Below are 11,937 nucleotides of genomic sequence, written 5' to 3' on the forward strand. Positions count from 1 at the left end.
AAGTTTGTGATCGAAACCCTGAGAGAGGCTGCTGATACTCGCTTCCATAGGGTGCCGGTTAGACGAGTGTGCAGACAGAGACACACCAGAGATGAACATGCGCGTGTACACACAAACACACACGGCAGGCTTGTTACATACAGCAGTTAGGTTCGGGGTCAGGCCGGGACACAGGTTACCACAGGGTTAAAGCCTCGTGCACATGAGAAAAACAGCAGAAACAGATTTAAGAGAGAGGTGGATGCCAAGAGTGCCATCTGCTTTAGTTACCCCCCCTCTCCAGTTTCCTCTCTCTCTCCTCTCTCCCATCCCTCTCCATCTTTGTTTCTCTGCACATTCCCTCGTTCCCATCTCCCGCTAAAGCCACATACATATTTTGTCAACAGCTAAATATTACCATTCATTATTTGTTTTTCCACACCACTCCGGCACCGATAATAAACTTAGATGGTATAGATACAAGGACGGCTGTGGGGGTGGGGGAGAAGGGGGGGTAAGATAAGTCCAAATCTGGCAACCGTCTCAAGTGTAATGACACCTCCATCTCTATGGAAAACCATCCCCTTTTGTCTTCACTTGCATGGGAGCTCTTTCTTTTTACTGTTTTGTTCCCAGAAAACCCATGGAACATTTGCCAACATTTTTAAGAGCTGCGAAAAGCAGGATTTTTTTTTTTTTTCTGCCGGTTTTTTAAGTCTTCCACCTCGCAGGTGTTTCTTTTTAAGGCGTGCTCGACAATGCCAAGCTCGTCTTGGCTCGTCTTGAATGCCGCGGGCCTCGGGGAGGAGGGGGGGGGAGAGAGAGAGAGAGAGAGAGAAAAAAAAACAAGGTTGGAGAAATCTTATTGATTAGCAGTTGTCGCTTCCCTTTTCTTTATCTCGCTGTGGCTCTCCTTTTCTGCCTCGCTCACTCCGTCGCTCGCACACTTTTAAAGTTGTGATAGGGGAATAGGGAACCTTTGAAGGACAGGCCAAGAAAAAAAGAGAGCAAAAGGAATCTTAACTATAACTCAAAACCCTGCGCTCCCTCGCAGGAAGTGACTGGACTTGAAGCGTCGCAGAACAAAGCTGCAGCTTTAAGTGGGACTTTTTAAATATTGTATAAAGAGCGTTAATGCATTTGAGCGTGCGAGCGTACGACGCTCACGGGGTCCAACTTGCTCGAGGCCTGAATGTGGGGCTTTTATTAAGCGGTGTCTAATTTCCCTCCTCAGACCTTCAGGCTAAACATTAGCTTCATAGATGCCGTCAGAACTGATTTATGATGCACGCCTACATGTAATACAGAAAATGAAAAAGGAATAATCAATCTTATCCCGTTCTGATGTGCTCATGTTAGTCTGATTAGTATTCTGTGGGTAATTGACACAATTGCAGCCAAAGCTCGGTTCATTAATGGTAAGACAGATTGCTGCTCGTTAGAGCCACCATGTGGTGCAAACACAAACAGCAGCCATCTTGCTGAAAGAAAGTGGAGTTGATAAGTGTGTTTAGTCTTAACAAAATGTCATGTAAAAGTAATAACTACAATAAGTAATAATAAAACCGTCTTATTGCCCCTGAGAGAGAAGAAGAATGATTCAGGTTTATAAATTAGAGGAGGGGGACAGAATAAACAGGTGGACTGCCAGTTAGGATCAGTGATACGCCGGCTGGATGGAAAGAAACACAGGACAAGAGGGAGGGAGGGGAGGAGGGAGGGAGGACGGGGGGGGGGGAGAGCTCAGAGAGAGGGATGAAAAGAGGGAGCCGGGAAAGAAGTACCATCTGTTTTTTAGGCACAAGGAAGATAAAAATGTGAGTATAGCGCTCAGAGGCAGAATGTGAGTATAGACTCCGGGTGTGAGAGGACTCTGCGTACAGGGGGGAGGAAACTACAAGGGGCACGGAGAGGTGAGGAAGAGAGGGCACATAAGAGAGAGGCAGACAGATGGAAGACAGGAAGATGAGAGAGGGAGGAAGAGTGAGAGAGAGCGAGGAGGACAGGGGAGCAGAGATTGGGTCTGGCAGCGGTGTGAGCGCACTGGGCACGCTCACATCAGGAGGGGACATGACTCGACATGCCGGCTCAGCCCAGCTGGGTCAACGCTCTGCACTGCCATGTTGTTTTGGCTTCCCTTCTCCTGCATACACACACACACACACGCACACAAACCGACAAACAAATCCAGTTACCCCTCAGCTCGCTCCCTCATTCTCCCTCTCTCCGTCTCATATCTAGACACACACTCACTCACAGGCAAACACACACAAGCTCACACCCAAAATGCCATGGTTTTGGCTAGAGCCGGCCGGGCGGGCGAGGGCCCTGGACTAATGGAAACGCCAAACTCGTTACTCTAACGCTGGGTGACAAGGGCACCTTGGGCTGCAGATGTTCCTGCTGATGACAGATGGAGCCTGGCACTGCCAGGGGACAGTGGGCCAGGCCTGCGCCAGCTCCATGCCACCTGCACCCCTCCTCTGTACCCCTCCACACAAACTCAAACATGCACACACTCCCTCGCTTTCTCACTTGGCCTATCTCTCTTGAACACTGGCTCACTGCTCCCCCTTTCCCTCCCCCGCCCCACCTCCTATGTGTCTGTCTATCTGTCTGTCTGTCTCTCAATCACTCTTCCTCTTTCTCCCTCACACACACTGGCATGCTACTCTTCCTCCCCTGCCCGCTGTGAGGATGACTGTTTGTGGACAGATATCCATGACACTGGCAGAATGTGTTGGATAAATTGTGTCTGTATTGGTATTGATCCTGCTAACAGACAGAGCAGGAATCAGTTGTTTCATGACCATAATTCAAGATGAGGACATTAACAAACTGTTTTGGTGTCAAACGTCAGCTGACGAGCGCCGTTGCAAAATGAGTTTGCAATGTTTGTCGCGCATTCTGCCACTGCTATCCGATGACTGAGTGTAATCCATAGCCGCTTCCATTTTTGAGCAGAAAGTGGATTCCAGATCAGTTAATGCATGATGGAGACTGTGTAATGATACCATTTATCTTCATGGAAGTGGTGACAGGCTTCTGGAGGTGATTTCTCCGTCCTGGCTCAAAGACACAGTCCACCAGGATAATTTGCTTGATGCTGTTGGTCGCCAGATTACCAAAGTGTGCTCAGCTGTAATTTTGATGATGGTGGTTTTCACAAGGCTTCTGCTTATAACTCACAGTGAAAAACTGAATGTCACCAGCGATGCTTCTCACTGTGTCGCTATGCGAGGGACAGATGCAGCTTATCCTGCAAAAAAAAAAAGGTTTTACGGTCAGATTTAAACACATTTAATGTTTTATAACGAGCCACAGACGCACTTCTCACATTAGCTTCTGGTCAAATGTTGCAGACAAATAAAAGGGAAATGGACACATGAGGAAAACAGAGGGAGGTGAATGCTCGGTTCACATCAGAGTCTTTTTCCTCACAGAGAGTGTAATGAGATTCTGGAGAGAAACGTCTGCACGGCCACGCCAACTACAAATCCAGGAACATCGACTGTCAGTCTGGGAATCCAAGTGCTGAAAGAACACCAAGACTCCAGAGATTCATATGTTTGCGGTTTCATAAATTTTGATAAATCTGACCGGGCTCGGGAGCCAAAGTTGTGTCTCCAGCTTGGCCCTGAGTGGTCTTTCCCACTGTTGGAATTTGTGGACTGTGATATTGAAGAACTCTGTGATTAATCTGTATTTTGACATTGAAATCTTCTGGAGGTATTCTGTGAGTGGAAGACAATAATGTGCATAATCAAATGCATTCATGGGAGCTTGTGAATCTGTCAGCGTAAAAAACACTTTCACTTGCAGATTCCAGTTTACTGGCAGCCTAAAATCAAATATTGCAGGTTAAGTTTCTGCAAACAGAAACACGTTCAGATTTGTACGTGTCATATGCACCATATCCACATTTCTACAATACGTGTCTCACTGTGCGAAAGACATCGAGACAGCATTTCAACATCCAAAAGCGTGAAACCACTGGATACTTTTGATGCAACATGGGACAATTTCAACCCAATCACCAGAATAAATGTAAGAACGTTTCAGCAAACGCATAGATGAGTGACTGGGTGTTTCTTTATGTCACACTTTACGCCTGTTTAGGTTGAAGTCTTATTTCTCTCTCGTCACAACACTGAGCCTTCTGCTCCACTAAGGTTTAGGAACATAGACCACTTGGTTAGGGTTAGAAAAACATCATGGTTTGGCTTAGAATACCTCTTTTGGTCGCCACGATTACAGATGGAGATTGTCAAATTGTCCAACTTCCCGTGAAAAATAGGCAGGTTTTTCGCAACAAGAACTGAAGGAAATATCCCCAGGTGTCCTTCAAAATATCCACAGGTGTGATGTAAACTGCGATCGGCCATTTGGCTGTGATAACGGCACCCCCATCCGCTCCACCTCCTGATGTAAAGGGCCGATAAGAAGCATTTGATGTGAACGTGATATACTGCACTTGCTACAGACGTCAACCTTGGCTTGCTTTGGTATGTGGTTTGGAGCGACATTAACTGCTAACACTATATCCTGGTGAATGGGCTGGACAATTTCCAGCCGTGTTTGTGGTGAGAGAAGCCCAAACATGATCTTATCCTTACCCTAAGCCTAAAAGGGTTTTTGCGCTTCAACCTCTCCTGACATAACATAAAATTTAAAACTGAACACAAAGACACGTAAAGTTGCAACATATTCGTGACTTGGAGAAACTTAAATGAAACGTTTATCCTGCCGATTGGATTGGTTTTGCAGTTGTGGCTGCAGCTTTTTAGAGTCGTTTTCTGTGCTACATATGGCCGCCTTTACCGTGCTGCAACCCCCTCCTCCACACTTTCAGCACTCTTGCATCAAGCCTGCACCCCCACCCCTTCCCTCCCTTCGCCCACTTCATCCAAAAACCATGTGTGGCGTGTCATTTCAACTCCCTCCACGCAGAAGAAGGGCCCCTAACAAAACAAAACAATTATCTCTCCCCTCGTTAGGACCTGGCTCGCATCCGCTCTCTCTATTTAACTCCCCTCTTTCTCCTGCCGGACCCGTCCTTCGCTCTCCTCCCTTCCGTGGCTGTCTCTGTGACAATAAGTTGAGCTGAGGGTCTCTTAAGTGCTTCTGGAGTGGAGCGTTTAGTTGATTTTAGGCTTCATGTTTCTTTTAAAGGCCTCAGCAGGAGCAGAGGATGGTTGTGGCATGAAAGAGAGGGTGAGGTGCCCGAGAGAGGAAGATTAAGGGAAGGCAGGGGAGCGAAGTAGCCCGATGGATGGTGGCATGTTGTGGTGCGAGGTGGGCGCTGATGTGTGCTGGTGAAGAGGAAGGGGAATGGATGGGCTGGCAGCAAGTGGGTGAGCAGGTTTCACCGTGCCAGCTCTTAATTACTTTAATTGGAGTCATTAGCTAAGTGAGCATGAGAGACATCACCTGCATGGCATGCAGGACCGCACCTGCCACAGCGACATTGCTATCATCATCATCACACTCCAGCGGAGGGTTTACTGACAGCTCAACACTAATGCTGCCACAGTGAAGCTACAATCAGTACGAGTACAGTCAGACACACAAACAAACACAAACACATACATTAGTCGTTTGCAGGCAAGTGGTCGGAGGTGTCTTCTTCAACTACAGAGGAAGTTTGTCAACTGGTAAAAAATAAAAACCTAAAATATAAAAAGATCTCCTACAGTGAACAAGTCGTGACAGTATGTGCATTTAGCTGGTTCGTTCGTTGACATTTTGATTTATTAATAACTAATGCGACATTTCAGACTTAAAGAAAATAAATTCAAGAACCAGATACTGAATGAACATGTGATTATATTAATTTTAAGGAAAAGCTACAATGTTACCTTCAGAGACATGGAGGCAGCATATCACTTGTCACCGAAGACTGCTGCTGTTTGCTAGCTATCCTTGGCTGTAGCTAGTTGCCGTTAGCTTATTAGGTCATGGCTGGTTAGCTGTAGAGCCAGGACCTCGGTTCACAGGGGGAGTCACCACGGGGCCCAGCTCACACAGCTACACACCAAACTGAAAACAGCCTCCGAGACTGTAGAGGATAAATTACAGGTGATACAGCAGCTATGACTCCAGGGACGACGAGATACAGCAGGTAAGGACGGGAGAGGTGTGCAGCAGTGGGAGTGAAGCGACGGAGACATCCACAGTGGGTGAAAACAGTGTGTAGAGCTGGATTATTGTCACAACTTACTCTGTGAAATGAGGATCTAATACTAGCAAATCAGGGATGATGTGGAAAGACAGACCAAGACTGTTTTGGTGAATTTTATTTAGATTGTCGAGTTTGAAGTGTTTGTGTGTGAACGTTCATTCAAGGTAACGGTGCGTATCATTTGTGGCTAGCTTGACGGCAAGAACATTTGTGTTCATCTCCGTTACTCATGAACTGTTCATCTGCCCCCAGCAGTCAGTTTATTTTACTGAACTCTAGCTGTGAGCTAACATTAGCGAGTAACGGCACCCTCTGTAGGTGTGTGTGTGTCTGTGTGGTTAAATTCAAACTCAAAACTCTCCGTAAATTCTGGTACTCACAAGAGCCTCTGCTTCTCTCTCTTCTTTTCCCCTGTCCTCTCTGCAATGTTGCTCATGAAGTAAAGTACATTTCCTCTCCAGCTTCTGTCTGTCAATAAACTTAATTGCAAGTGAAGTGGACAGTGTGTGGAGTCTTCTTCCTGATTTTGTTCGGCCTTCGGTCTTCTCCTACGCACCTGTCGATCTTAAGGTGTGCAAAAGCTGCACTCTGCAGTTTAAAATTAATCTCTGAGCTCTCCTCCCGTCGGTAAACAGTTCAGGATCAAAGCAGAATCCGAAGTGAATCCAGTTGTTTGTTCTTCAGAGGGTCTGGATCCAAGCAGCTGAGCAGCAGCCCTCCTTACAGCACTCTGCAAAAATACTTTGGTTTGTTTTGATAGAGAGCCCCCTAGTGGCAGAAGTTACCTATTGTACGTTTAAACTGAAAGCGTATTAAGAAGATATCTTTTAATGGCAAGTATGAACAGGAAGAATGATAACAGATTAAGTTGATATACACTAAATTAATAGGTTGTAATCAGGCTTTAGCAAAGCTTGATGATGAGCTTAATTCGAATCAGGTGTTCTGGAGCAGAGGGCCCCCAGGAACAGAATTGAAAAATCACTGCTTTAACACGTTATAAAAGTGAACGTATGTCAGATCTCCTGATGTCCAACCTCTGGCTCCCTCTTTACCTGATGTACCTCACCTCATTTGTCCTTTAGGAGGACAGCCTGAGGCAGACAGAGAGAGGACGATCGCTGTACACATATGGATCTACAGGACTTACATCTGTTGTCAGCACACATCAAGCAGACACAAAGACAAAGAAGGTGCTCTCTCTCTCTCTCTCTCTCTCTGTCTCTCTCTCTCTCTCTCTTTCTCTCTCTATCTCTCACACACACCAATTTCATTCTACACATTAGTTGCGGTACTTTCAGCAGCAGCGGTAGAAGTAATGATAGTAACAGCTACTAAAACCACTGTGGGATTTTATCCAATGACAAACTTTGATGTTCACATCCGCAGGCTACACCTTTCTCTGTCCTCCTCAGCACCCAACAGACAGCCTGGCAGGCGAGCTGGCAGCCAGGCAGAATGGCAGTAGGCTGGCAGGCTTTAGCCCGGGGCACCATCTCCTGCGGAGCCAACTCTGACCAGCTGGTCCAGACTAACACCACAGAGCGAGCCTGTACCGCCGTATCAGCGGGGAGCTAGATGTTAGCTGTGGTCCAGACACCCTCACACCCAGAGCCTGACACCTACAGCAGTACACCTGCACCGGTGGGATTTAGGTGAGAAGACTCTGTCTGGTCTATGACTTAACAGGTCGTCACATTTCTCCCGGCGTACCCTGTCACCATCCCGATTTCTTTCCAGAGAGCACATGATGGACCCCTGTCCCCTCTCACTTGCTAATGCCAGATCTAGGAGCCTGATCCTCAGTCCAGTTTGGTCCAGTCTACCATGACGGTTTAGCTCCAGCAGAGCCCCGAGCGGCTGAGGAAAATCTGGTGGAGCTTCCTCTTCCAGCACTATTCAGCTAGTCAGTTAGCTAAGCACTGTTCTGACTGCTCAGCCATAGCTATAGACACATCGGGACACATAGGAAGTCAGGGGTAAGAGCTTCAAAATGATCTAATTTGGGAATATTTGTTTTCAAGCCAATTACCACCAGACACACATACAGTTAATTAACAGTATTTACTGGTCTAGAAAAACATTTTCAAAGTAAAACTTCTAAGCAAATGTGCCAAAACAGGCCCCAAAATCCTCCATCAATAATTCATTTCCCCCTTGATACACCTTGATTGACCTGATATTGCTCGAGTCCACCCCCTCCACCTCCATCACGCACACCTCCCAACCATTTCCACGTCTGACAGTTAAAAGGCCTCCACACACAGAGAAAGAGCAGGCAGCTCATTGTGCGTTTTAAAGCGCTAACTAGGCCACTTAGCACCCCGTGACGCTGATCTGATCCCCGAGGCGCTGAACTTGGCAGCGGGCCCTCCTCCTTTCGCTCCTTCCTTTCCCTTCGCCATGGGAACCAGGCCATCCTTAATGACGCAGGAGTGCTCCGCCGGATCCCACAATGCAAAGGGGGCTGACATCTGTCTTGCTAAGTGGTGCACTCTCTTGTGCACCTTGTTTGTTCAATCAACAACCCCCCACCACCACCACCACCTCCTCCACCACCACCTCCTCCTCTTCTCCCTTCTCTATGCCCATTTTCTTTTTTATCTCCCTTATTATCCAGAATAAAAAAGACAAAAGATTGCGAGGAAGAAGAGAGGTGCAGAGTTTGGAGAGGATAGACGGCGGGATAGTGAGATCATGACGCTGCCTTCGCCACCGCCGTCACAGCCACAACAGCACAGTGGGTGGATTATTATAGATAGCAAGTGCAGCATTGTGTAAAGACAGAGATGGATGACGAAACACATGTGCAGATTTATTTATGAATCACTCAGTTTTACAAACAGCCTTCTTCGCTGTGAGGAATGGGAGTTTCAAAAGCAGGATTTGATCACTGTCAGCCTCCCCAGCCTCTCCACTTTCTGCATATCAAGAAAAAAAACAAGTGCCTGATTAAAAGTGGCCCCTAATTCCTCATAGTTAAGACCTGGGCAAATATTTGTCCCATCAATCTTGGAAAATATAGCCATCAACTCAAGATGTTAATCACATGCTAATGGAATCCGAGGGACTCAATGCACCCCCGTAGCGCAATGAACGCTTTCACTTTTTCAGAAAGCCCACGTGAATGCAAATGGCCATCTAAACAGTCATTTTGACAGCATGCCAAGGCAACGTAAAGAGCCCCCTTCTTTATGCTCCTCTGGGAATGTATGTAGGGATGTGTGGGATGAGTTCACTTTACCAGGCCCAGGTGCCAGGATATAAATGAATAATAGGTTTTATGGGCCCTAACTGAAAAAAAAGAGCACATACACACATAATCACACATGCCCGCTCGCTCAAGTGCATCTGTGGTGAAGGATGTTCAAATTCCCACAACTACACTGAAAAGAGATTGGGCATGAGAATAGGTGGTTCCTATACATAATTCAGGGGTCCATGCTGAAACAATTATGTTTGCCTACCGCTAAGTACCCACGCTCAATAGCTCGTTTGCTCTCTAGTTGGGTGCTTTCAGATGTAAGTGCTACGTGCTAAAAGTCGGCGGGACATGGCTTTTTAATAAAATATAGGAGCTGACACTTGAACACTTGAATGCGAGAGTGGGTGGTAAAAAAACAACAAATGCTCTTCATGTTTTTACTTGAGCTTTGCATGCAAACTAAATTGCACTTGTAAATCTAACAGTGTTGGCAGAGAAAAACTAATTAGCAAATGCCAGGCAAAAGGAATGTGGACCAATAAGACGTTTTAATGACAATATTACACATCACAATATTTCAGTTTAGATTCATCTAAACACGTTTTTCTTTTTTTTTTTTTTACGTGAACTCAAGTCCAGTGTGGACATCTCCATCAGTAAATCGCGTGACCAAAATATAGGTCATTTTGTCATCAGTCAGTGGTGGAAGAAACCACCAGAATATTTTACTCTGAAAAACAAATTCAGACTCATAACGAAAACAGACACACACAGACAACAACATATGTAAATCAAATTACAAGTGTCTAAATAATTATCACACTAATTGTGAAACATATTCCATATCTTGGCAGTGACTTGACAGAGAATAAAGGTGTCAATCCAAATGAAATCTTAACCTGCAGCTCTATTTCCTTAAGAGAGGACGACAAATACATTGTGTTTTTTTTGTTAGAACAGCTGCAGCGCAGTCACAGGTGTGTGGAAGCTGCAGCCTCTGCGCTCTTCTCCTCACGGCCCGTCTCACACTTGCACTCCTCCACCACCATCACTCGCCTCTCCCGGACCTCGGCCCCGCAGCGCAGGGGCACAGTCACTGTGTGAGCTTTGGACGGGGCGCAGCGTGAGCAGGGGGACCGGTGGTGGTGGTGGAAGGCCCCCGCAAACTCCCCTTCAGATGGGACAAACAGGGAGCTGCACTGGCCGAAACACAGCTTGTTGTGCACTGTTACCGTGTCGCATCCGTCTGCTGTCACACGCTGGTAGGATGAAAGAGAGGGAGAATAGACTTCAGCAATATTGTCTTAATTTTACCTCTGAGGGTGTAAAAATCACTCTGTGTTTATGTGGTTCCACACCATCAGAGCAGGAATGAGCCCTTTGAGTGAACACACAAAGCTCTTATTGCCACTGAAACTGTTCCTTACTTTGCTTTATTCTTTTTGACTGTGTCAACAATGACTCTTCTCACAGCCCGGTCTCCAGGATATAATGTTAGCAGTTAACGTTTCTGCAAACCACAGATACGTTCAAGGTCGACATGTGCAGCAAATGTGGCATATCATGTTCGCATTAAATGCCTATTCTTTCATGTCAGGAAGTGGAGGAGACGGAGGTGAAGGTTATTACAGCCAACAAGGCTGCCAAATGGCCGACTGCAGTCACACCAGTGGATGTTTTTAAGGATACCTCTGGATTTTTCCTATTTTTCCTATTTTTTCCTATTATCTGCTTACGGTGTACACTTCCTTCTGTGCAGGTGTAGTTTGGTAGAAAGAAAATAGCTCCTACATGATCTGATCTGCGGTCTGTAGGTTATGTTGAGTAAACGGGTCATGAGTGAGTTCTTCAAATGTATTTTTTTGGCACATGTAATAAAAATCTTTTCCTCTTACCTGAGTGAAAGGTACGGCAGCGCACGTCTGTTTTGTGTCCTTCAGGCTGACTGGCAGGGACATCTTCTCTCCTTTACTCATGGCTCTCTGCCACATCTGCATGCCTTGCACCTTCTTTAGCTCCATCTCATTGGGGCTTTTGGGGCTCAGGTGGTGCAGCGGACTCATCGGGGTCTTTGGGGCCAGAGCTGGACCTGGACGCCCGTGAGACAGGAAAGCAGGGAAGGGCAATCTGGGGCTCAGGGACGAGACTCTTCTCGGGGTCAGTCCCCTTCTGAAGAACCCTGAGTGGGCCAGGGCACGAGCGTCCAGCTGCACAACCTTAACTGTTCCCCGGACAGGTTCAGCTGGTCCACCGCCGGATGATTCATACTCGACTCGTGACCCTTTCACAATGTTGTCAAAAATATTGTGAGGGAATGTAAAAGCTACAGCTGTCCAGGTTGAAAAAAGGATAAGGCTGATAGAGAAAGCCATTGTTTCACGTCAAAAGCGATGGGGCTCAAAGCAGAAATAGAAATTATGCAAATGATTTGAAAAACTGAATAAACAACTAAAAAGTTACAGAAAAAATTCAATAAACAAATCTTTGTCTGGTCAAATGGTCCAAGGTCCCAAATGGCAACCTTGCTGTCAGTGCTTTGTCAGCGTGATGGAGGGAGTCTTTTATATAGGCT

General features: G+C 46.4%; 1 protein-coding gene across 1 annotated transcript; it reads right to left on the reverse strand.

The window, feature by feature from the left end:
• Positions 1–10,336: 10,336 nt before the first annotated feature.
• On the reverse strand, positions 10,337–11,737 carry dand5 (DAN domain family, member 5; the record flags this gene model as incomplete). Its single annotated transcript, XM_084382491.1, has 2 exons — positions 10,337–10,624; positions 11,261–11,737. 2 exons carry the CDS (start codon positions 11,735–11,737, stop codon positions 10,337–10,339), a joined length of 765 nt encoding a protein of 254 aa, XP_084238617.1.
• Between the last annotated feature and the right edge of the window lie 200 nt (positions 11,738–11,937).

Source organism: Pagrus pagrus, assembly GCF_965226575.1.
Source record: "Pagrus pagrus genome assembly, chromosome: 2".
Lineage (NCBI taxonomy): Eukaryota > Metazoa > Chordata > Actinopteri > Spariformes > Sparidae > Pagrus > Pagrus pagrus.